The sequence below is a fragment of the Vitis vinifera genome, chromosome 10 (assembly GCF_030704535.1).
Source record: "Vitis vinifera cultivar Pinot Noir 40024 chromosome 10, ASM3070453v1".
NCBI classification, from domain to species: domain Eukaryota; kingdom Viridiplantae; phylum Streptophyta; class Magnoliopsida; order Vitales; family Vitaceae; genus Vitis; species Vitis vinifera.
In genome coordinates, this window is record NC_081814.1 from 6,174,281 (window position 1) to 6,200,202 (window position 25,922).

A 25,922-nucleotide genomic window follows, 5' to 3' on the forward strand; every position below is an offset into this window, starting at 1 on the left:
AAATTATTAATATAACTCAAATGGGTATATAAATACATACAAAAATCTGCTAAGAAAGTACACTTTTGACCGTCTCTCTGTATTTTTATTGGTGAGTCAGCGCCATCAAAACCTCCATTGTTGCCATGCCAACTTGTCCGTTGTTGGGTAAGGAGCATGTGCAAACTTTGGCTTTGGCCCCACAACCCACCAAAAATACCATTACTATAACTTATTAGTCTGCTAATTCTGTTCCATAAGCATATAAATTATGTAAATATGAGACCTCAACAGACCCATTTATCAACTCTTGTTCTAAGTTGTATGTGCCCAAAAAAAGGATGACTTTCTACTTTCAGCACCCTTTGTCACTTGGTCCCTTTGGTGGGCAAAACGTGACTTTTGTCATTTGGTCATTTTCAAAATTACAGCAATAATCCGCCCAAGCATGTTCCTTTTTCTCTGCTGCACTTTATGCCGTTGAAACAGACTTCTGCCCGGCTTATTAAAATCACAAAATTTATTGCCCATTAGCTGGACTTACCGTTATCTTGAAGAATTTAAATATCAAAGTAAGATGGGAAACCGCAAAAATTAATATAGACGTTAATAGAATGAGATCTTATAACCCATAAGGAGCTTGAAGACAAAATGAAGGCATGTGGAGATCAGGAACAAGCCTTTGATTTATCTCTTGAAGGAATTTCAATTTTTTATTTCTTTTTTCCTTTTAAAAAAAATGTGAATTCAGTAAATGGGTTTCTAAAACAAAAACACTTCTTGAATTTAATTTTCAAAAAATATTTTTAATATTTAAAAGCTGTTTAATTAATACCTTCCCGTCTGAAAAGGCCAGAAGGGTTGGTAAACCTATTGGAAACATAGAGTTGCATGTGGGTTCTTAATCATTAAAGTTGAAGGAGAAGTTCATAAGTAGTGTAGTTGTGAACATTGAACTGAAATAGAATATCCAAATGAGAAGCAAGGATTCTCTATCATGAGCAGTAAGGGTCCTGTGTGGGCCATATCATCAGTTACAACCTTGGGTGTAAAAGATAAAAAGGAATCCCAATGGGTCCACATATCCTTAATTCTTCAGAGTCTTTACTGATGGGGTTGGCATGGACGATGGACCCTTTTAATTGGCTTTTGGAAAAAAGTAATCAGCTGGGTATGATTTCAAATTTCAAGATGAAGAGTCAAGACAGAAGAGCAGTGTTGCTTTGGCTTATTATGTGAAGGGGGGTTTTATTATGATATCAAATGAATAATGATGGTAGGATCCTACAGTGATCCACTTCATGCTGTCTGGGATGGTCATTGGTGTTGGTGCCATGTGGGATGATACGACACCGTTTTGCAAAATATTCTTCAGATAGATGCGTGGGCTATCCAAACTTTCAGAGTATGTTTTGAAAAGAAAAGGGAGTTTTGCTTTCAGTTTCTGTTCTCCCTTTTGGGATATTTTCGAATTTTCACTTCTCATGCTTTCATTTGTTGCTCAGAGTATCAGTGTTTTATGATTCTTATCGGAGTGTTTTTTTGTTTTTGTTTTTCTGTTTTCGAAAACGGAGAAATCAAATCTAGTGACGGAGCACATGGTTTTGAACTGATACTCGACTCAGAGGAGAGTCTAATGATATGAATCTGAGACATCGTCCAATTCCCACGCGCACCCGAAGTCGCGGCGGAGCCTACGCGCCGTCACAGCCTGTATCTGCTGAGGTTTACAACATTATCCCCATCCATGACGTCCTTACTGATCACCCATCCCTCAGTTTCCCGGAGGTACGCGCCGCCGCGGAGGCCTTACGCACCGCCGAAGACCTCCGGAAACCGTCGTTCGTGACGTGGTACAACCACATGGACATCCTGGACTGGCTTGGGATGTTCTTTGGGTTCCAAAACGACAACGTTCGGAACCAGAGAGAGCACCTGGTTCTTCACCTCGCTAACTCCCAAATGCGCCTCTCTCCGCCGCCGAAGACCGTCGGCTCCCTCGACCCGACCGTGCTCCGGGACTTCCGCAGCAAGCTCCTCAAGAATTACACCTCGTGGTGCTCGTATCTTGGCCGGAAATCGCAGTTATGGCTGTCCAATCGCCGCGACGCGCTTCGTCGCGAGTTGTTGTACGTTTCGCTTTATCTTCTGATATGGGGTGAGTCTGCTAATCTCCGTTTCTGTCCTGAATGCATATGCTATATATTTCACCACATGGCTTTGGAGCTGAATCAAATTCTTGAGAACTACATTGATGATAACACTGGTAGGCCTTTTGAACCCAGTTATGGTGCAAATGGGTTTTTGATCCGTGTGGTTACCCCCATTTACAATATCATTAAGTTCGAGGTGGATAGTAGTCAGAATGGCACGAAGCCACACTCGGCATGGAGGAATTATGATGACATAAATGAGTTCTTTTGGAGTAGAAAGTGCTTTCGCAGGCTTGGGTGGCCTATTAATCGAGGCCCAAAATTTTTTGAAACCGATAAGACTAAGAAAGTGGGGAAGACGGGTTTTGTAGAGCAAAGGTCATTTTGGAATGTGTTTCGGAGCTTTGATCGGTTATGGGTATTGTTAATTTTGTCTTTGCAGGCTTTTGTTATTGTTGCTTGGCAGGGGACGGAGTATCCATGGAAAGCATTGAAGAACCGGGGTGTGCAGGTGAAACTGTTGACTGTTTTTATCACATGGGGTGCTCTTCGTTTTCTCCAATCTGTGCTTGATGCTGGTACTCAGTATAGTTTGGTTTCGAGAGAGACAAGGTCATTAGGGGTGAGGATGGTGCTAAAGAGTGTGGTTGCCATAACATGGACTGTTGTCTTCGGTGTTTTCTATGGGAGGATTTGGAGTCAGAAGAACTCTGATGGGATGTGGTCAGATGCTGCAAATAGGAGGATTATTACTTTTCTCGAGGCTGCCTTTGTGTTTATCATCCCTGAATTGCTGGCATTGACTCTTTTTATGATTCCATGGGTACGAATCTGTCTCGAGGAAACAAATTGGAAGGTTTTGTACTGTTTGACCTGGTGGTTTCATACCAGAACCTTTGTGGGTCGTGGCCTAAGGGAAGGACCGGTTACTAACATGAAGTACTCACTGTTTTGGATTGCAGTATTGGCTTCAAAATTCTCATTCAGTTACTTTCTTCAAATCAAGCCCCTGATAGCACCAACAAAAATTCTCTTGTCTAGCACGGTTTTAACATACACTTGGCATGAGTTTTTTGGTAAAGCCAATAGGACAGCAATTGTGGTGTTGTGGGTTCCTGTTCTTTTGATCTACCTCATGGATTTGCAAATTTGGTATGCAATATTCTCCTCCCTTGTTGGTGGAGCAAATGGATTGTTCTCACATCTTGGTGAGATTCGGAATATTGAACAATTGAGGCTTAGGTTTCAGTTCTTTGCCAGTGCAATGCAGTTCAATCTCATGCCTGAGGAGCAAACGGAAAATACAAAGTTGTCACTAGTGAAGAAGCTCCGAGACGTAATCCACAGATTCAAGCTTCGATATGGACTTGGCCAAGTATACAAGAAGATAGAGTCAAGCCAAGTGGAAGCAACCAGGTTTGCCTTGATATGGAATGAGATAATTTTGACTTTCAGAGAAGAAGATCTCATCAGTGATGCAGAACATGAGCTTTTGGAACTACACCAAAATTGTTGGAATATTAGGGTTATTCGCTGGCCGTGTGTCCTCCTGTGCAATGAGCTGCTGCTCGCTCTCAGTCAAGCAGCAGAGGTCACGGATAAATCTGATAGTTGGCTTTGGCCTAAGATATGCAAGAATGAGTATAGGCGGTGTGCTGTAATTGAAGCTTATGATAGCATCAGGTACTTGCTTCTTTTGGTTGTTAAATCTGGCTCAGAAGAGAATTCAATTGTTGCAAATTTCTTCCAAGAGATAGAAAGGTACATTGAGATTGGGAAGTTCACTGAGATGTATAAGATGACTTTACTACCACAAATCCATGCCAAGTTGATATCTCTAATTAAGCTTTTGTTGGGACCTAAGAAAGATCATAGTAAGGTGGTGAATGTGTTGCAGGCCTTGTATGAACTCTGTGTTCGAGAATTTCCAAAGGTGAAGAGGTCCATAGTGCAGTTGAGGCAGGAAGGTTTGGCACCACTTAGTCCAGCAGCAGATGCAGGGTTGCTCTTTGAGAATGCTGTCGAATTCCCTGATGCTGAGGATGCTAGGCATTTACGGCGTTTGCAGACGATTCTTACTTCAAGAGATTCAATGCATAATGTCCCAACAAATCTTGAGGCAAGACGGCGTATAGCTTTCTTCAGCAATTCCCTCTTTATGAACATGCCCCATGCTCCCCGTGTTGAGAAAATGGTGCCTTTCAGCATTCTGACCCCTTACTATAATGAAGAAGTAATGTATGGCCAAGGAACACTTCGGAATGAGAATGAAGATGGCATTTCCACTTTGTTTTATCTGCAGAAAATATATGCTGATGAATGGGCGAATTTTATGGAGCGGATGCATAGAGATGGCATGGAGGACGACAATGAAATATGGTCAACGAAGGCAAGGGACCTCCGCCTTTGGGCCTCATACAGAGGCCAGACACTATCTCGCACTGTAAGGGGAATGATGTACTATTATAGGGCTCTCAAGATGCTTACTTTTCTTGATTCTGCATCTGAGATGGACATAAGAAATGGATCACAACAACTTGCTTCTCATGGTTCTTTAAGCAGTGGTTTAGATGGTCCATTCTTGGGTAAGGCACCACCTGCTAAGAAATTGGACAGGGGAGCTGGGGGTGTGAATCTTTTGTTTAAAGGGCATGAGTATGGCAGTGCTCTGATGAAGTTCACATATGTGGTTGCCTGCCAGATTTATGGATCACAGAAGATGAAAGGAGATCCTCGTGCTGAGGAGATCTTGTTTCTGATGAAAAACAATGAGGCTCTTCGAGTTGCCTATGTTGATGAGGTTCCTTCAGGGAGAGAGGAGGTGGAATATTATTCTGTCCTTGTGAAGTATGACGATGAGCTGCAGAAGGAGGTGGAGATTTACAGGATCAGATTGCCTGGTCCTTTGAAGATTGGAGAGGGCAAACCAGAAAATCAGAATCATGCCATTATCTTTACCCGTGGTGATGCACTTCAGACCATTGACATGAACCAAGACAATTATTATGAGGAGGCACTAAAGATGCGAAATCTATTGGAAGAATTCAAGACATATTATGGTATCAGGAAGCCAACCATATTAGGAGTCCGTGAAAATGTCATTACAGGGTCTGTTTCCTCACTTGCTTGGTTCATGTCTGCCCAAGAGATGAGTTTTGTGACATTAGGGCAGCGTGTTCTCGCAAATCCTTTGAAAGTTCGAATGCACTATGGTCATCCAGATGTTTTTGATAGGTTCTGGTTCTTGACTCGAGGTGGAATCAGCAAGGCTTCCAGAGTAATTAATATTAGTGAGGATATATTTGCTGGATTCAATTGCACTTTGCGAGGTGGCAATGTGACACACCATGAATACATCCAGGTAGGTAAGGGAAGAGATGTCGGATTGAACCAGATCTCCATGTTCGAGGCCAAGGTTGCGAGTGGCAATGGTGAACAGGTTTTGAGTAGAGATGTCTATAGATTGGGCCATAGATTGGACTTCTTCCGGATGCTTTCATTCTTCTATTCGACTGTGGGATTTTACTTCAACACAATGGTGGTGGTACTTACTGTTTATACATTTTTGTGGGGCCGCCTTTATCTTGCGCTCAGTGGCGTTGAGGGGTCAACCACAAACAGTTCGACCAATAATAGGGCACTTGGTGCAGTCTTGAATCAGCAGTTCATTATTCAACTTGGACTGTTCTCTGCCCTTCCAATGGTTGTGGAGAACACTCTGGAGCATGGATTCCTTAGCGCAGTTTATGATTTTCTGACAATGCAGTTGCAACTTGCATCAATATTTTACACATTCTCTATGGGAACTCGCACCCATTTCTTTGGCCGGACCATTCTTCATGGGGGTGCGAAGTACCGAGCAACAGGGCGTGGTTTTGTTGTGGAGCATAAGAGTTTTGCTGAGAATTATAGACTCTATGCTCGCAGCCATTTTGTAAAGGCCGTTGAGCTTGGGGTGATTCTCATAGTGTATGCTTCCCAAAGTCCCATGGCTAAGAATACTTTGGTTTACATACTCATGGCAATCACAAGTTGGTTCCTTGTAGTATCATGGATAATGGCCCCATTTGTGTTCAATCCTTCTGGCTTTGATTGGTTGAAGACTGTCTATGACTTTGATGATTTCATGAATTGGATATGGTGCAGTGGTGGAATATTGGCAAAAGCTGAACAGAGCTGGGAAACGTGGTGGTATGAGGAACATGATCATCTGAGAACAACTGGCCTTTGGGGAAAGTTGTTGGAGATGATCTTAGATATTCGATTCTTCTTTTTCCAGTACGGCGTTGTTTACAGGCTCAAGATTACTAGTGGAAACACCAGTATTGCTGTTTACTTGTTATCATGGATCTATATGATCGTGGCTGTTGGAATTTGTATCATCATAGCATATGCCCGGGATAAATATTCTGCAACACAGCACATCTATTATCGGCTGGTTCAGCTTCTTGTCATTGTGGTTATAGTACTTGTGATAGTTTTATTCCTGAAATTCACCAATTTGATATTTCTTGATCTTATCACAAGCCTGTTGGCATTCATCCCCACAGGATGGGGCCTTATATCTATTGCCGTGGTACTCCGGCCTTTTCTGCAGTCCACTGTGGTATGGGAGACTGTGGTTTCCTTGGCGCGGCTATATGATTTGCTGTTTGGAATAATTATTCTGGCTCCTGTGGCATTGCTGTCATGGATGCCCGGATTCCAGTCCATGCAGACAAGAATCCTATTCAATGAAGCATTCAGCAGGGGGCTCCAGATTTCTCGAATTCTAACCGGCAAGAAAAATATTGACATGTGATTCAAGGTAATTTACTACCTGTAATTTTCTCAAACTTCTTTCAACTTTAATCTTGAGCTTGTTTAGTATTGTTTTTCAAAAAATGAAGTTGATGTTCTGCTCTGCATTAACTACGATTGTGGATCTGAATGAGATTAAATGGTACTGCTGGTATAGCTTTTTTTTCTTTTCACAACCATGTAGAGTGTGATGGACTTCGTGATTAGTGATTCATGGCATGGAGAAGTTATTTTCAATGTTTTTAGAACCGGACCGGTCATTGAGTTGGAAAAGTTATCGGTTCACGATTTACTGGTCGAACCAATGGTCGAATCGCAGTTGGACCAGTGACATCATAAATATATAATTTATAAAATATTAAAATTTAAAATAATTATAAAAATTAAAATAATAATTTATATATTATTTAAAAATTAAAATTTTATTTGAAAATCAGAAAATTAGTTTCAAATTAGAAATTTAAATTAAAATCATAATTTTAATTTAAAATTTAAAATTTTAATATTTATTTTTAAATAAAAAACTTATTTTAAAATAAAAAATTTATTTAAAATTGTAATATTTTTACCATTAAATCATATCTCATACATATAAAAGGCATTTTTTAGATTTTACTTTATCAACTCCCAATCTCCCACCCTCGCACACCACCCTCATTATAGTATAGATATTTGATTAAAAGATTTAAGTACTCTTAAAATCGAGAGAATGAGTCCCCTTCTTCCTCAAATACTCATTTTAAATGTTTCCATCCTTCTTTATTTACTTCCTAATTTATTTCTCTCAATTTTTAATTTATCTCTTATTACTCATATCCAATTTTTTTCTCTCCGTTTAGGTTTACTCTTTCTTTTTCTAATATCATACTTTTTCTAATTAAATGAAAATTAAATTCTTGATATATGAATTGGTATAAATAAAACTTAATTATAGTATAGGTTAAATTACCATTATTATTAAAAACTAATTCAAGATTTTTTTTCAAAACTAATTTAATAAAACTTAATTATAGTATAGTTGAAATTAAAGGAGTGGTCAATTTTACAATTTGATAGAGAATTGGATGTCTAAATAACCTATTTCCTTATCGAACAAAATTTTGAACAATACAAAACGACATCATTTTAATGCTAAAAAAAAAAAAAAAAAATATTTAATCTAACCGTCCGATTCGTCTAATTCACCGATTGGACCGCCGGTTCAACCGGTCCGATCCTGGTTCAACCTGTTTCCGGTCTAATTGACCAGATCGGACCGGAACTGTGACCGGCTGATCCGGTCCGGTTTTTTTACCGTAGCTTCAAAGAATCAAAGCCAATTATATTTTCCTTGTTGCTTGAAATTTTGATTGGTGATTAATAAAATTTGTTCTGAATTAAAAAGCCCGTGTTGAACGGCAGATACATTCAAATGGATTCTAATATGGTTTCCAACTTCTATTGCAGAATAGTTCCTGCTAGAGCATGGGCAATAAAAGCTTAACCAGTTATGTGACAAAAATTATACTTTGCAAGTCCCATAGTAGATGTTTGAATAAACAGTTCTGCAATCATTGGTGTCACTTGCAATTTGTCACTTCCATACATTACATCCATGCCAAAAAATTTATTCTGTCAATGGAGGGATAGGGAAAAGTCATTGTGAATGCATTTGAAAAAACGCAGATTTTAGACTTTTATCTCATGACTGATAGAAACCTTATATCAGTGCCACTTTTCCAGATGGAGAAACATACCTGCATTGAATAATCTAAGTTAGCATTATATTTTGCAGCTTGTGTTCCATGCCCAATTTCTTTGTTAGAACTAAGAACCCATGCTTCTCCTGTATTTACTTGACAGTACAACACTTTCATAAGTAGCCAATGAATTGGACATTGATGATATGATAACTATGCTATGAGAGGAATAAATTTAGAAATTAAAAGAGCCCTGTACTTCGATCACTGTGGGAACATAATTCTTTTGGGGAAACCTCAAATGGTTAATAAGGGTTTAGTGAAGTGTAAATTTTAGTGGCCTACTTGTTCCTTGCATTTTCAAATGCTAAAACATCATCCAAATTCCTTCAGCATAACTCTGAAGTGTATATACTACATCAATGCTTGTTAATTGAGGCCCAGCTATGCTGTCATTCATGGTTCATTACCTTATTTATTGAACTAACTCAAGCAACACCCATCATTGGAGTTTCTAATAACAGTAATTGGTTTTAATACAACATGCAACATATAAGTGGAAACAACTCCTACCTCAACAGTCCGTAATGAGGTGTGAGACTTGGGGAGCAGTTGAGAGGCTTTGTTGAACTGCATAGGATAATAGACTATTAAATAAGTTAATGCACAAGATCCTTTTTTTTTGCTTTTTCTTTTGTTTTGTTGTTATTTATTATTATTATTTTTTGTTCTGATGGGCAAGAAGATTACTAGCTTCTTGTATGATTTTTTTCTCTTAAGGAATTAATAATTCTTCAAACCCCTTGAAATCCCTAGATAGGGTTTATTAGTTCTTCTCTTACAGTGTTATTAGTTTTACCTGGGTAAGCAATCACACCATTTAGACAGTGCCTATTGATGACACATCTCTCCCTTGGAACTCTTTTTGGCTGTGCTTTGTGTTTATGAAACCAGGAAACATCTGCATTCCCTTTAGATTTAGAGCTAAATACACAATGCTGCTTCTGTTCTCACAAATATATAGTAAGTGCTTGCATGTGCTAGTAGCTTGGATTGAACCTCCTTGGTTGTTATGATGGAAGCTAACTTACCATTTCAAGGTGACTGTTCGTCTCCCTAATCATCAAATCCTAATTGCCTACTCAAATTTTCTTGGAAGAGGGTTCTTATGTTTTTAACTGGTACTATCTGCTAATGGTCATGAATTAGTCTCTTGTAGTAATTGTTGCACTGAAATTATCTATCACATTGGATCTCTTATAGTCAAAGAAGTTGGTAACCCAATTTTTTCCAGACAAAAAATGGCAGTGCAGAAGCTTAATGGAGTTTCTAAGCTAGCAGCCAAGGAAGATAGTTATTGCAGAATTCTTTACAGCTAGAACTAGGCATGAGCTCCAACCGTTGCATGAATTTTCGTATTCTTCAAAGGTCCCTTGTGTTAGTAGCTAAGGCTTGTAATACTAAAGCATATGGTACGTAATGGTTATCCATAAGCCTGAGCATGAACTATCTCAAAATATATTCAACAGCAAAAACCTCAATTAATCAGTTCTTGGATTGCTATGCATGGAAAAATATCTGATTTACTTTAAGGTAGGTAAAGGTTCACTATAGCACCAAGGATACAACTCACAGATCCATTTTATTGACCTATTGATTTATTGCTTTCAGATAATTTCAGTAAAACATGAAAGTGATGTGCTGAATAACATGGTAGGTTGTCAACAAAAACGACAGTGAATAATTCTCCACCTAACACAAAAAATAAATGAAGTTAAAGAAACTAATTTGCTTACATGTTACAGTTGAAAGTTGGTTGGGTGCGTACCTTAAACTTTACTGATGTGATTATGTTAATACAACATGGCCGCTAGGTATTCAAGTATTCCCCAGAATCCCCGCTGCTCTTTTGTTTTCTTTTTAGTCAACTTTTTACCACAAGTAGTATTCACATGAATTATTGACATTGCATTTTGTTTTTCGGGTTTCAGGTGGGAATATTCTGAGCAAGTTAGATAGACTGGCGTTTATTTCTGCTGATGGAGGGGTGGTTTTAGGTATTATGCTGCTGCAACTGGCAAGTCAAGGAAAGAAAGATTCCCCATTACTCTTCAGGGTGATTGGGTTTCATTTTTCCTATTCATATTTGCAATATTGTCTTTGCTCAGCATAATTAAGTGATTAGTGGGGGAATTTTTGGTTTTGTACATGCTGTCCATATCTAGTTCAGCTCTTGGCTAGCTTATTTATTGACCATATTTCCATTAATCTTTCTTAATCAGCAGGTTGCTCCAAGTATCTATGCCCTATGTATTTTGTCTGGATTTTAGTTGTATCTTGACAGGGCAAAGGATGGCTGCCCAGGCTAGAGGGAAAGTGGTAGAGTTGGTTACATTTAAAATACTGTAACAGAAACTGAATCCAAGGAACCAAGTCTTAAGCTATAATTTGACCTAAAAGATTAAGACGGGAGAGACAAATCATAGACTGGGGATTACGGAGAAAAGGATGGGGGAAGATGAATAGAAAGACTGGACCTGGATAAAAGAGAGAAGACAAGAAAGGTAAGTAAGGAAAGGGTTTACCCTGGTGAAGAGATATATAAAATTGTTTTCTACACCTGGTATCCAGAATAATATGATCTATCTTACAAATAAATGAGAATTAGTTCTGCTGTTATGGATGGCATAATTTACCAAACCAGTGGATTAAAGGCCATGGACAGAAGGTGGGGAAAGGCTCACATCCAAAGACCCCAGTTTATCTGGGCCTTCGTTAACTTCAATAGTCAACCTTTTTTTATACATGGCTATGTCATCTAGAGTGCCCTCCAATGTGTATGCTTTCAAACCACTAATAGAGGTGTGTTACTGGTAAGACAAAATCTGGGTTAGGCAACTAGTGTGCTTTCTCATTTCGAGTTGGGATAGAGTGTAAGCAATAACTGACGTATTTGGAGCAAAAACTGAAAGATGAGACCGATTCATTGTTGTTAACACCATGATAAGCCATGTGCATCATCAGCTATGCTGATTTGAGAGGATTTAAGGAGAGAGCACCCAGATGATGAGTAAACCTGCTCCTCGCCACAAGAAACACCAAGTCTAGAAACACACAGGAAAGTACTGATAAAAGATACAATCAGGAAATTTGGCACCTTGGAGATTTATTTGCAGCCAACAAGTACTCAGGACTTGGTGCTCAATCTTTTCATATCACGGGTTAAAATGATCTCCTGCCACACTCAAATGTTCATCTATTTGGTGCCTGTGAGGTGTGAACATATTAACTATGGTGCAACAAAGAGGAAGGATATCTTTCTGGTCATTGTGATCCTAAGACACATTTAAAACTCCAGCGCCAGTTTGAAACACCCCATTCGACACTCAAATTTGTGGAAGCAAAAAAAAAAAAAAATTTACATTTCCATGACATAAAACTAAACAAGCACATTATACGAACAGTTGTTCAAAGAAAGCAAATGGAATTCACCAACTATATTCCCAAATCAATCAAATAACTAACCAACCACACAGCCCATGATATTTTCTGAAGAAGACAGAACCTTATAAGTCTCAATATTACCTTTATGCACCAAAGAGCTTGCAGTAGTAAAAGCAATAAATGTCTTCAACAATGGCTTCACTTTACAATTGTTCATTGATAACTACAGGTACTTTCTCATATACAGAACTCTCTCTAAATCTCTTGGGAAGAATGCAATGGCCACCAAACCGCTGCTGCAAGTAAATGAGGGCTGCAAACAGCATACCACCACAAGGGATAATGACATCCCAGGCAGTGGAATAAAGATCCATTCTAGGATTTGCATAAATGTATGATAAATCAAATTTCCAGGTAGAACTATGGGCCCTGTAAAGATCATATGCATGTGGTAGCAAACGAACAACAGTTGTTCCAACATAAAAGGGGGAGGCAAGAGCCTTTTCCTTGGGGTTGAAGAATAAGTTGAACATTATCTGAGGGAGCAGAAAACCGTCCAGGATCAAACCTGCATAAGATTTGAGTTCACCCCAGAGAGCATGCTGTTGATTGTAATTGACAGGTGCAAGCCGTGTTCGTGGTAATGGGATCTGGTAAGAATTCTTCCACTGATGCACAAACCAAGCAATCAATGCACCACCTGCATACAATGGCAATGACAAATACAGAACCTTCTTTTCAGATACCCACAAAGCATTTTCACTTCCATCATTTGATCTTGAGGACCATGTCAGTTGGAGAAGACGAAACTGCAACAGGAAAGCTATCATTGTAACCACCCTTACAATTACTTCATTTACTTCAAGCCAGCCACCACTCCCAAGAAAAACATTCTGCCGGTTACGGTTTGCCACAAACAGAGCTTCAAAGTTTAACAGTAGAGGTATCATGTGCCCCAAAGTAAGGACAATGAGCATCACAATAGAAATGAGGGGAAGTACATCAGGGTGCCTTTTCACATAAAAAAGCTGCAACCCCACAAAGACACATGCAAATGTATTAGAAATCAGAACCAATGTGATCTCCAGATCCATTCTCCAAATGGATTCTGCTGCTTGGCTCAAGTAGATAGAACTTGAAGACAATTCAAGATGTTGAAAATAAAGCTGGTCTGACTTTCCTCGTGTGCTTTCAATTGTTCCCTTGACACTACGTCCACCTGCATTCAATGGAGCGAATTGCACATTGACAAGAATTTTGCAGTCCAGTGAATCATTTTTTGTTGATGGTTTATTTGATTGCAGATGCTGACACCCTACCATACACAGGACACCAGTTTCCTTATCATATATCCCTTCTGCTGATATTTCTACTGATCTAGATGAAGAAATCTTACCCACCAACATGAGACTAGTTGAAGGTGTGAAGCTCAGCTTGTAGCTGATATTTACCACACTGTTGTGGCTGGTGCTCACTAGAGCTTCAGACCCTCCCAACCTTGGTGAATGAGGGCGAAATTTCCCATATAATTGATCACCCACAAACTTATCACCCACAAATAGAGGGAATGCATGACCCCATCCTACTTGCCCCTTGCTGTTTCTAACTGACATGTCAAATCTCATGTCTAACGAATGCCCGTCAGGGTATACCTGTCCCTTGTGTTTAACCCCCTTTTTCTTTGCACAAGCTTTACTTATGCTGTCAGTCTCAGTATACTCATATTTTAAACCAGGCAGATCAATTTGTACATTCCCAGTATCCTGGAACACAATTCTACCAAAGTAACCCAAATCATTCACAGTTCTATTGCTCCAAATTTGCCCCACAATAGTGCTCCTGTTTTTTATTGACATGGTGGCTGGAAATCTCAAATTCAATTTTATTGAACAATCCCCAACAAAAGCATCAGCTAAAGAATTTGCAACATTCAAGATTCTGCAAGCTACAACATAAAGCTGATTCTTCTTCTTGTTCCATGCTCCCTCGGCAACTAATGTCTTATCAGGAATAAAAGTTCGGAACAAATGAGAGCTGGAGTTTGAAAACCGTAACAACATGTGCACCTTTCCATCATCCTGACACTCAACTTGGTCGAAAGACATGAATTTTGGTGAAAATCCAGGAGTCCCACCACCAAGGGGACTGCAATTGACAGTATCACAATCACTTTCATATTCCAATTCAAACCCACCTGCTGACCTAACAAAAGAACAGAGACCTGGGCGTTCACTCACATCTAAACTAAGAGATGCATCCTCATCACTACTATACTCACTCAAGAACCCGCTCCCAATTTCTTTCTCTATCGACGTATATTCATATCTCATTTGTGATATTCCCAATATGGAAACTGGCTTGAAATAATTGAAACTATCCTCAGTATCTACACTCTCTAATGTTCCACGAACCAAACTATAAACAATACTCGAATTCTGTGCAAAATCAAGTTTAAAAACAACACTGAAGAGTCGTGAATTACCCTCTTTCGAGTGACTCGAACCCGATCCAACCATGCACAGCTTCCCAGCATCTGATGACCAAAACCCATTAAGCTCGAAAGTCGCGGAGGACCTCCGAATCGGAATCCGTGGCTGATTGATTCGGAACCGGAGCAATCTCCGGTGAGTGATATTCCCCAGTGGAGAGACAATTCTGGAGCCCCGAAAAAACAAGTTTCCTCGGACCTTGATAACGCCTTCTGTCTGGGTTCTGTAGAGAGCTCCGTGGCGAAACATGACGAAACTCGGAGAGTCGCCCTCGAATTGCGGGGGTTGGCCGAGAATTGACTCGCCGCCGGTGAAGTAGCCGTTCCCTATATGCAAGAATCCAGCGCCATAAGCGGCAGATTCAAACTGTTGTTCTGTTGAGGCGGATTCGGGAACGATAGCGTTGCAGTGTTGGGCGTATGAGATTTGAGGCCATGAAGAAGGTGTAGAAGTTGCTGTGGAGATGTTGGTGATGACGGAGAAGATGAAGAAGCTGAATACACAAAACGTGTGTTGATTTCCCGAAGAGTTGATCCGAGCCCTAACACAAACCCTAGATTTGGGCATTGGGAATGAAGACGATGAGGTGGACTCCATCGCCGAGTGGAGCTCAAGCCTCAAGTTGCGCCATTACACCTCCCCATTTCTTTTCACTGTCAAAAAACATGCCTCACCATTCCTCTAAGGCCGCGTTTGATTCCATATTTAGAAAACGTGTTTTTCTAAAAGCTCTCAAGGTGAAAAATGCTTACAATGTGAACACATACCTTCCAAACTTTTTTTAATCTTATTTTGCCAGAAGACAAAAAGAATAATTTCCCTATTTTTTGGAGGAAAGTTGTAGGCTTTAACTGTATCCTGAGATATAATCCAAAAGTTTATTTTTAAAAATATTTTTATTTTTTTATTTTTTAACAATACAATAATATTCATTTCGATTATGTAATAATCACTTTTTGTAAAAATTTTAATAATATATTTTTTTTAAAATATATAAAAAAATATTTATAAATATTTTAACAATAATTTCAAAAAAAATAAAATTTAAATGTTAAAAAGTTGAAATCCTTTTTAGAATTACTACAAAATGAATTATAAAAAACATGATGATAGAAAATAGAAAATGATCAAAATTAAGTATGATGGTGGAGTGATGGGGGCTTTCATGTGCTTATCACTTTTCAGAGACAATGGAAGACAGCTAGTAAAAATTGAAATCCAGATCCAGCCCACCACCTCACTTGGCCAGTTGGGTACACCCTAGGGACTAGGAAGGGTTTTCCACTTTCCAAATGAGTGCTCTCATGTCAAAAGGTTGGCTCCAGACCAAAAAGCAGTCGGTGATGCCAATGGGTAAGACAACAGGGGAGATGGGATTCTGTGATTTGAGTTTAATGCTTGTCCTTAACCATAGGCCGTAAGTGAGGGTTTGGACTCACCAAATTAACCCAAACACTGGTTTAAATTTTAATATGAAAGCATCATTAATGAATCAAAACAGCCTCAAAATCACCAAACTACAAAAACAAACCACACCAGGTACTGTTATTTTATTCAAGAATTTCACAACCCATCATATAGTACAGTTACAGCACCATTCTGCTATCAAGCCTTGTCTCACTTTTTTTTTTTTTTTTTTCACGAGTTCACAAACCCATCATACAATACAGTTACAGCACCATAGTGCTATCAAGTCTTAACTTCTTCTCCTTTTTTTTTTTTTTTTGCTTTTTAAATTCACATCCACACCACATAACACAAAGGGCACAGAAGGCCATCACCAAGCAAATTTTGAAATCATAAATTTATACAATTGATAGAAATGTTTTTTTTTATTGGGAATAGCTATGGTTGCTTACCCCAATTGTAGCATATTCCCTTTTCCATCTCAACAAATTGGCTGCAATCAATTCCTCTAGCAGAAAAGGCCTCCACAAGCTTGGGGAAAAGCTTAGCAAGCATGATCTTGAAACCTGTAGAGCTTCCCTTTTGACTTTCTTCTGCAGTTTTCTTTTGTTCAAAAGCACAACCCACCGGAGCTCCTTCCATGTAGGCCTTACAAGCTAGTAGAAAATGTTGGGAGCATTGATTGAAGTGCTCCTCCACAAGTGCCTCAAAATGCTGCACCAGTTCAGAAACTAATCACCTTTAAAATGTTTCCAAAAAATACAAAATCATGGGTTTTCAATGACATTATCTTTCTATCAAAATGGTGGGGTCAAACAAATGAAATGGGCCCATCTCATGGGCTAACCAACTGCCCTTAAAGCCATTACCATAACTAAAACATTTTGCCATTAATATGATGGTCTTTAATTCCAGATATCAGCTTAATGCAGTCAAGGAAGCCAACAGAGATTCTAGACTTGATAATTATACCTTGGGTGGATTGCGTAGCAGGTACAAAATGGATCTGCAGGTACCGATGAATGCATTTTCATTGTAGCTGATGGAGTTTTTCTCTCCTTCAGCTCTTCCCATTTGCTTGTCATATCCAGCCTCATTAAAGTAAGGCTTTTCATTAAGCACAAGGGCCTGGAGGGACAGAAGAACTTGGAGAATGGTGGAGCTCCCTGGATTCCATACTTCTGTGCCTGTGCCTGTCCATGTATTGAGGAGACTGAGGCACACCTTTCCAGATTCATACAAGTTAGGGTTGACACGCAGCCCACCAGAATTGTAGTGCACCAACTGCATAAGATTTTAGGTTCAGAAAAACCGCGTAAGATTTAATCAGATGCAAGATAAACTTGTGCATGGATGTGTGCAAGAGCATCCAGGTACACTGAATAAAAGGGAGCAAGTTTTTCAGTAAGGGGAAGACCCCATCTCAAAGAAGGTTGCTGAAAAATTAGAAATATACTCGACTGCATAGAAGAACAAGGATTTTGAAAGGAAAATATTTTCCTGCACTCTCAAAATGGGTTCTCCAAATCAGCAACACATCACGTATACATCTTTCAATACACAAACTGGAAACCCAAATGAAATAACTTACAGGTGGTTCATGAGGATACTCTGGAGGGAGGAAAATATCAAAAAAGAAAAGCCCATCATGATATGGAGTTGCAGATGGGCCAACAATGGCTGCCCGCAGGAGATCCATCCTTTCCTCATAGATGCGGACATAGATTGTTTCTGTTAAAATTACAAAAGGTCTAATTAATAACAGCCTGCGAACCAGGGTAGTGAGAATCTTCTTCACATGAATTAGCCTTTCTAACTGCTATTAGTTCATACTCTCATTTCAATTTCACATTCAATTGAACATTATAAGGATCTATTGAAAGAAAAATACTTCTCAAGTGTATTCTTTATCACTGTCAGCTGTCACACCATTAGTTTTAGGAAAATAAATTGGATCACCTTCTACTATTCCACAGACAAGTAATAAATGATATCACATTAAAAAATGAGGGTCTTCTACTACAACTCACAACAAAAAATATCACCAAATTTATGAATCTGAGTTCATAAATTTGTTGAACTCTAAAAAACATAATACAATTGACTGTCATGGAATTTTTATAAACAATTGTTCATTTATCCCCAACATTTGTTTCCCTTTGCAATAATGGACTCTACCACCATTTTCCAAACCCAATGATAATAAACTCCATTTATGCTCCGAGAAACCCCTCTTCATTTTTTCTATTTATGTTTAAAAACAGAGCAGATCACTCACTACTCCAATTAACAGGTCCAAGGAACTCAAATGATATCCTCATATAAAATGCTTCATAGCATAAATAGCACTAAACCACTATAGTCAATAGAATAAAGTGCTAACCAGGAAGATTTTTCTCAAGCATGCTCCATTCTTGCTGAACCTTCTTCAACCAACCTATTTTAACCTGTTAAGGGAGAAAAAGAATTAATCTCACTATCTGGATGCTTCAACTGGTATAAATTTAGAGAGAAATGAGGAGTGTTTCTGACCTGAGACAATGCCAATCCCTTGCCAGCACTATCAACAAAGTGGTGGTCTGAACAATCACAAACCATATCAAACTGACTAAACTGTTCTGGATTCTTGCTGCCTGATGAAAATGGAAGATCTTTATCTCCACCAATCTCTTTGATTTCCTCCTTTACACTTGTCTCTCCAGATGCCTGTAAGTCATCTACTACAATATGTTGCTCCTCAGTGCAAGGATTGCAAGAGTTTAATACTCCTTTCAGATGAGTCCCAGATTCATTTTCATCTTCTGAACAGTGGCTGGATGACAATTGGCCTGACAGTAATGCGGAATCAGGTGAACCAAATAGACTTGCTGCAATGCTCAAGAAAAAGCCAATAACCGCTCGAGGAAGGAGGGAGGAAGTAGACTGCCATGGGTACTTTGTGCAATCTTTATCAACAATATTGAGATCTGACACATCCTGGACATTGAAGGATTTGTTCAATTTTTACCAAACCAGATGTCAACAATACAAATAATATAACACTCGCTGAATTTCAAAACAGGTCCTGCCTTGAGGAATTTACCCCAGTTCAATAATTGCTTTATGTTCTGTTATATTGGAGAAGATATGAGATATGGAATTTTGGAAATTATCAGCTAGAGTTTGGACTTGCAGTTGGATAGAAACTTGGATTTACCTTTTCTTTCCCTGGCGAAGATTGATTGTCGTCCTCAATCAACTCGTGATTCAATTCCTCAATGTTTTCTTCGGGAGTTGTAGATGAACCTTCAAATTTATCTATTCGAAAGATTTCATTAGGAGCAACCTGGGGCAAGGTCATTCCAACAATGCATTCAGCAAGATGCCATGATGAACACTCTTCAGTTTTATGTGAAAGCAGAATGTACAATCAATTACAGGATGGCTTCCATAAGTGGCAGAAGTTGGTAGCGTGATATATCAATCTCAACTAGTTTGGAAAGCAGCAGTTATTACCTTTTTTAAAACAGGAATTTGGTGTAGAATGAAAATAAACTTCACACTTTTAACCCACCCTTCCCACATTTTCTTCGCCAAAGTAACAATTTTCACAGAAATATAAAAAGTGAGAGAACTAAATGGTAGTATAGACCACTAGAAATAATGTGGATTACACTTGGCTACTACCAGTTCAAACTCATCCAAAAGCCCCAGTCAACTTATGTAACTAGTGGCATGTAATATTCAAATAGAACAATGAGAGACTAGAGTTCATACCTGGGTTGTAAGACCAGTAGCCCATTTCACCTTGACACCACCATCTTTGAAGCCCACTACATTGCCAATATGGGATGAATAATATTTATCAGAGTACTCATTCTGATCTTTACTGCAAGTCTCACCTTTAAGGGGAATTTCTTTGCCCATACCCATTTCTGCAATTGCATTATTATTGAAATTCTGTCCATCAGCTTGATCAACAAGCTGGTTCCTTTCCAACCTAAACACGAAATCACCAAGACAGTACGAGTAATCTGGGTGTTCAACCAGTTCATAAGCACTCACAGTTTCTTCCATGAGGCCTTCCTCCAAATCATTTCCTTCATTCAAGGCAAAATTTTTCCATTTTACTTTCACAATTCGTTCTTTAGCATCCACCACTTCAACAACACCCCATCTTTGGCTGCTAGAAACATTTGGGTCATCACAAGTGCCCTTTTCCAGCACAAACTGTTCAGGCCAAAATTCATGTGCATCAACAATATTTATGGGAAATAAAGATTGTGGATCTAATCCCACTGAGCAGCTACCATCCTGCCACTGAACATCAACTTTGGTCTTTATCTTCACCATAACAAAGATGTTCTCTCGTTCAAAACTGAGGTTCATTCTCTTAAATCCTCTTTCTAATTTCATATGCCCTAGAATGTGCTCACAAGTAGACACACTAAGGCAATTTTTCTCCATAACACCCTTACGATCAGAAACTGGAAGCATACACCAATCTCCAAGCTGCCAGTTTGCATGTGAAAAACATGACAACAAAGTTAGTTTTTTTGAGTCCTGCCAACAAGGGGGTGCAGGCAAACTCAAACCAGAACCAACCAGAGCAGAGGCAAGCCAATCAACAGACACCAATCCTGCTTCCACAGCACAAACAGTTCCATCAGTACGATTTTCCTTCCAAGCACCACATAGCCATCTAGCTGACTTGGAAAGAGTAGAGAGCCTAACCTGCACTCTCTGTCCTGGATAATATTGGTATTGTGGATCTTCCAGTAAGTCGGGAGATATGGGAAAGATCTTCTTGTGATCAGTTGCAGTGACCTCACATTTTGCCCCATCATCAAACAAGATGGTAACAGAGTCGACTACTTTACTTACCCTTCCAAGCCATGGTCCAAGAACAACATAGTCTCCTATAGAAATGGACCGGATCTTTAAAAGTTTCTTGGAATTCACATCTTTTATGACTTTTCCATAAACATTTTCCAAGTCCACAAGCATATCCACGTCCACCACTCTCCCCATCTGTCCTGATGGATCTGCTACAGAGCACACAATGTCCCCATGTATGAATCCCCTCTCAAATGAAAGGAAATCATCAATTTTCCCAATAGTCTCCTCCAGGCTTGACAAAATGCTCTGAGCCTTCCCACCATACATAGAGTCAATGTCCTCTTGATCCTCACTGCTACCACTCTCACTGAAACTCTCCCAATCAGAATCACTAAGGAGCATATCCATCTCTCAGATGCCTAAAAGAATATATCTTCAGTTCAGTTCATATCAAATAAAATATTGCAAGATAAGAAAATAAGCCAATTATGGTGAAGGCTTAGAGTTGGGAGTCAAAAGGACAAGATTTCTCACCTTTGTTACAGTAAAAGCTGGAACTATATTTGGGTTGAAAGTTTTGCTTTAAATCCAAGGTATTCTTCACAAAATATCACACAAGGAAGATCTTTACTTAGAAATGAATAGCCCAAGGGAAAAGCATGTATACCTGGACATGAATAGAGAGATACTTCATATAAGCAGCCTTTCAAAATTTTAATTAGAATGGCAGTTTAAATAAGAGATATCAACATGATTAAACAATAAACACTAATACCAACCACATAGAAGCTTCATCAAAGCAAGTTTGAGCTAGTTTTGTTTCACTTAACATGATAATAAATTCCACAAAAGGAAAATTAATAGTAAGAAGGGATAGGAGGAGTTACCATTAATTTTTCCTTCCTTGAACAATTTGGAACATCCAACACGCGTGCCGGTCCTGTTGTTATCTTGACACGTACTGTAATAAGGATCTTGGAATGGTGCTTAATACCAATAGATAAAATGACAATATTTTTCTCTAATATAAGTATTTTTCCAGATAATGAAAATGTTTACAGAGATCAATCCAGTATCACCAACAGTACGATTTGTCCAGTGAAACCGGAGATCTAATGCCAAAGGAGATTTGCCCCCGAAAAGATAACTGGAGTCAACAAAGGACTCCAACTGCCAAAGGAGATTTGCCCACAAATGGACTGAAGTTTCCACTAGAAGGAACTGCCAACCAACAGAATTAAGTTCCAAAGATGGACAACTGCAAAATGAGAGTTCCCGCACAGGTCAGATTTGATGTTCCCCAGTGAAAGGACAAAAGAACTAATTGCCAAAGGAGATTTGCCCTACAGCCCGGACGCAGTTCCAAGTAGTTGATAACGAATTACAATTTTCCAAAAGAAGTAGAACTCTCCAGCATGCAACTGTTAAAGGAGATAACCCAAATAAAGGAAAATCATAATTTTGCCAAAGGAGATTTGCCCAAAAGAGCTGAATCTTCACATAGAAATATGTATTGCCAATTTGCCAAGAAGAAATATTGCTCTATCCACAGGACAAATTGGTGTTTGCCAAAGGAGATTTGCCCCTAGAAGATAAAGTTTCTGCTAGGTTTGTCCACTGCCAAAGAAGATTTGAATCATATGAAGAGTTCAATCAAACAACAAAAGGCCCAAATTCAAACGATGTAGATTTGAGCCACCAAATGGAAACATCCAATCAGGAAAACACCATGTGGTTCAACTTGCAGAAACTCAGCCATGTATTGAATAATGTCTCAAAACAGAGCTATCCCAACAATCACCTCTACTTGCGAGAAGTCAAAATAACTGTTCCGACTGGTTTAGTGTTTCCATGTAACCTGTAACAGCACCATCTGTTAACAATTTCCTTAATTTTTTTCAATACAGAAAGAAATAAAAACATAATAATATCTGATAATGCAGCTTTCAGAATTAAATTGCTTCTAAATTTCAAAATATATGAAGAAGGGCTTCTGATTTTCAATATTACATTTCCCAGTAAGGCAGCAACTAATGAGAATAACATCTAATGAGTGAATTTGAAAATAATAATAATAACAATAAAGAGGGAGACAGAGAGTCAATGAATGAAAGTTTCTGAACATTCAGAATTCCGTGGATGATTACATCATTTTCATGTTAATGACCCAAAATGGAAGCAGGATTTCTTTAAACCCATTACACAACTTTAAGATAAGCTCTCATTTTTTCTTTTCATTCCTTTGTTTTTGGGTGTATCCTTTGATTTGCCAGTCACTTCTATGAAAATTCAATCCAAAAACTTCTCAAATTTCAATCCAGCAAATTAGACTTGGCAAAAGTGAATCAATTCCATGCGGAGTAGAGAAAGAGAAAATTCAAGATTGATGCCAAATATGCAGAAGAGAATCAAATTCCAATACCCATCAAATAATTCACGATTTCTTTACATGCAAACCTAAATTCCAGCTCCACTTTTTTGATGCATCCTTTTATTGGTCAGTCCCTTGTAAGAAAATTTGATCCAAAAATCTTTCAAATTTCATTCCAACAAATCAAACTTGGCAAAAGTAAATCAATTCCATGAAAAATAGAGAAGGAGATAATACGAAATTGATGCCAAATATGTGAAAGAGAATGATATTCAAACACCCATCAAATAATTCACGATTTCTTTACATGCAAACCTAAATTCAAGCTCCATTGCTTTCAACAACTTGAAAACAAATAAACACACACAACCATAAATCAAACATGTAGCGCGCAAAGATTCAAAATCTGCATGAACTCGACAGAGTTATAATTCAAAACACTTTTTCAAGTAAAGATATCGAAATATCTCATAGGACAGCATCACAACTTCTTAAGTAACAATGAATAACAATCCCATGATATAATCAGAAGTATAGCACTCAAATTCCTCAAGCCCACAAATAAACACAAGCATTTGAAATAAAAAATAGAGAATTAGACTAGCAGAAATTGCAGAGTGAAGAATTGTACCAAATGATTGCAGGCAATGGCGGCGGCCCAGAATACCCAGAAACCCATTGAGCTCTCTCTGAGATGATCAAGAACAATATACCGTTTGCCTCCGTTTCCTCAGCTTTCTTTGGGTATATGAATTTTCCGAGAAAATTAGTGAGATCAGAGAGGCCAAGTCCCTCCCCAAGTCCCACCTATCACGCCATTAGCAGACCTCTCAACCATTGCAGACTCCGTGCTTATCACCTATGAAACATGGGAGCTTTTGGGTGCCTTTTTTCACATCCAATTGGATATAAAGAACTATTTGAATGGATACGTGCAGCATATACCAACAGGATCAACAAAAAGAAACTTACGCTACCGCTTAACGGTTACTGACCTTGGCTTCTTTCCTCGCCCCCGCCACCCCACCCTTTTTTTTTGTCTAAAAAAAATATTATTAATAAACAATAAATATTTAAATTCCATATGAAATTTCTTTTAGAAAAAAAAATAAAATTCTATATAAAATTTGTTTTTCAAAAAGATGAGTTCAGTGTAAAAAAAATCAATCCTGTTTGTTCAAAATTTTATCGTAAATTAATATTAAAAAAAAACCGAAATTGAGTGTAAAAAAATAAAAAATAAACTTGGATTTCAATATAAATTTTTGTATTTGTATATCCAAGGTGACCAAAAGTTGAATGTGGTTTAATCTTATTTAACATTTGTTAATCTAAGAGTACCAAAAGTATAATATAAAACAGTGATGATGAACTCCATGTTTGTGCCATTTTGGAATCCATGGATTATACTGAGGATATTCCTTGAGTTCAAACTGCATGAATCATGTACCATAATGTAGTGTAATGGTGTTTGTCTTTAAGCATACGGGCATTGAATTTGTGGGAAGAGCTCCGGAAATAAACCAACACCCACAAAGACGATATATGGGAAGTGTGGATGGTTTTGGTTGTTTCTTACTTTCTTAAGGTACAGTGACTTAAAGATTGACTTTATCTATGAGCACTAAGACACTGTCTAGTTGGAAAGGCAAACATTGAACTAAAACCTTCCTCAATGAAAATGACCCTTCCCTAACTTTCTCTCCCATTTCAATATAAAAAAAATTTAAATTCTTATTCTTTTCCTTATTATTGTTATTTTTTAATTTACTCGGCTCTCTTTTTGATCAGTCAAATTGATGTTGCACTTTGCCATCAATGTGTCTGAGGATTTTGGCCCACATTACTGTGACCCCCTAGTGATGTAACCCATGAGGGGCCATGAGCTAGCTGCAACTGCAAGGGTTTTTCCACCATATTATATGTATGTATGGGCTGCTCACAGGCTCCAATCATTTAGCAACCCAAGCTTTACATGCCCAATTCCTTCTTTTTAGGTCACAACATCTATCCTCGTCCCAAAACAACATCAATCAGATTGAATGATGAGATTGAGTTGGTACCTGAAGGGATAGGTGCAGTTGTAATCAGATTAAAGCAGGTGGGTGTCAGGAATAAGGGTATTGGTCAGATGTGGGAGGAGCAAGGGAAGGGGAAAAAGGGGATGATTCTTAAAGGTAGCTTAACCGATGAAGGTGGATTCAGAATAATTCCTTCCTCCACCATAGCACATAGAGAGATGGGCATCTACATAGTGGGGAAATTAGTGTCTTTCTTGATTCAACTTATGGAATCACAATAATTTGGTCCTTTGCAAGATGGGCACAAAAGTGCCCTTCAAATTATGCTCATTGTGACCACCCATGAAAGAGATTTTTTCCCCCTTTAATCCTTTCTTTTCATGGGTCACCATTGTAAAAGCTGTATGGCCTATCCTACTATTGGATAAAGACTGTTTAAAATGCCCATTGCTTGACCAATTGCTGGGTACTGGGCCAAACAAAGTAATCCAATGAAAGTCAACTTGTGATGTGATCAGATCAAAATGGAAGACTCCCCTTGTTCATGACTTCATGCAGCCAACGATTTTCATTCACTTTTTTCTATAAACTTTGGAGCTGAGGAAAAGGGACTTGATTTGCTTTGTTGATTGCTGGGTGAGTTTTGATGGGGGTGGTGTCATGTGTACTTCAAATTAGATTTGGAAGTCATTCAGAATGGGAATATGCGAGAATATTTCATACCCTTTTTGTTCCTTTAATGTTCATTTTCTGTTGGACAG

The 25,922-nt window shown here is 38.5% G+C and overlaps 3 protein-coding genes and 1 non-coding gene across 6 annotated transcripts; 2 read left to right on the plus strand and 2 right to left on the minus strand.

The window, feature by feature from the left end:
* Positions 1 to 1,184: 1,184 nt before the first annotated feature.
* On the plus strand, positions 1,185 to 10,906 carry LOC104878648 (callose synthase 11-like). Of its 2 annotated transcripts, XM_059739986.1 has the most exons (3): positions 1,185 to 6,939; positions 8,379 to 8,418; positions 10,603 to 10,906. In XM_059739986.1, the coding sequence occupies exon 1, from the start codon at positions 1,621 to 1,623 to the stop codon at positions 6,931 to 6,933; it is 5,313 nt and encodes a 1,770-aa protein (XP_059595969.1). In that variant the 5' UTR covers positions 1,185 to 1,620; the 3' UTR covers positions 6,934 to 6,939; positions 8,379 to 8,418; positions 10,603 to 10,906. The 2 variants fall into 2 exon arrangements, with proteins under 2 accessions (XP_059595969.1, XP_059595968.1); XM_059739985.1 differs by lacking the exon at positions 8,379 to 8,418 and having other exon boundaries at positions 1,186 to 6,939.
* On the plus strand, positions 4,574 to 4,652 carry LOC132254587 (small nucleolar RNA J33). Its single transcript, XR_009466849.1, has one exon. It is a non-coding gene; the product is annotated as a small nucleolar RNA J33 (small nucleolar RNA).
* Positions 10,907 to 12,002: 1,096 nt separating the features above from the next.
* LOC100253928 (uncharacterized) lies at positions 12,003 to 15,327 on the minus strand. Its single transcript, XM_002269347.5, has one exon. The coding sequence runs from the start codon at positions 15,139 to 15,141 to the stop codon at positions 12,259 to 12,261; it is 2,883 nt and encodes a 960-aa protein (XP_002269383.3). The 5' UTR covers positions 15,142 to 15,327; the 3' UTR covers positions 12,003 to 12,258.
* Positions 15,328 to 16,062: 735 nt separating this feature from the next.
* On the minus strand, positions 16,063 to 24,110 carry LOC100266813 (probable ubiquitin-conjugating enzyme E2 24). 2 transcript variants are annotated; one of them, XM_002267454.5, is made up of 10 exons: positions 23,772 to 24,110; positions 21,657 to 22,627; positions 21,304 to 21,436; positions 19,708 to 21,188; positions 19,148 to 19,276; positions 18,484 to 18,927; positions 18,335 to 18,398; positions 17,543 to 17,682; positions 16,924 to 17,235; positions 16,063 to 16,665 (listed from the first exon to the last, which is right to left on the minus strand). In XM_002267454.5, exons 4-10 carry the CDS (start codon positions 21,175 to 21,177, stop codon positions 16,390 to 16,392), a joined length of 2,835 nt encoding a protein of 944 aa, XP_002267490.3. In that variant the 5' UTR covers positions 21,178 to 21,188; positions 21,304 to 21,436; positions 21,657 to 22,627; positions 23,772 to 24,110; the 3' UTR covers positions 16,063 to 16,389. The 2 variants fall into 2 exon arrangements, with proteins under 2 accessions (XP_002267490.3, XP_059596048.1); XM_059740065.1 differs by having other exon boundaries at positions 21,657 to 23,274; positions 23,772 to 24,057.
* Between the last annotated feature and the right edge of the window lie 1,812 nt (positions 24,111 to 25,922).

What these genes read in the sequence shown, in the direction of transcription:
- LOC100266813 (XM_002267454.5), bottom strand. Translation starts at nt 21,177, where the DNA reads ATGGATATGCTCCTTAGTGATTCTGATTGGGAGAGTTTCAGTGAGAGT. An exon ending in GCTTGAGAAAAATCTTCCTG is followed by an intron (nt 17,683 to 18,334) that starts GTTAGCACTTTA and finishes TAATTTTAACAG; the next exon opens with AAACAATCTATGTCCGCATC. An exon ending in TGCTACGCAATCCACCCAAG is followed by an intron (nt 16,666 to 16,923) that starts GTATAATTATCA and finishes GAACTGGTGCAG; the next exon opens with CATTTTGAGGCACTTGTGGA.
- LOC104878648 (XM_059739986.1), top strand. Translation starts at nt 1,621, where the DNA reads ATGAATCTGAGACATCGTCCAATTCCCACGCGCACCCGAAGTCGCGGC.
- LOC100253928 (XM_002269347.5), bottom strand. Translation starts at nt 15,141, where the DNA reads ATGGAGTCCACCTCATCGTCTTCATTCCCAATGCCCAAATCTAGGGTT.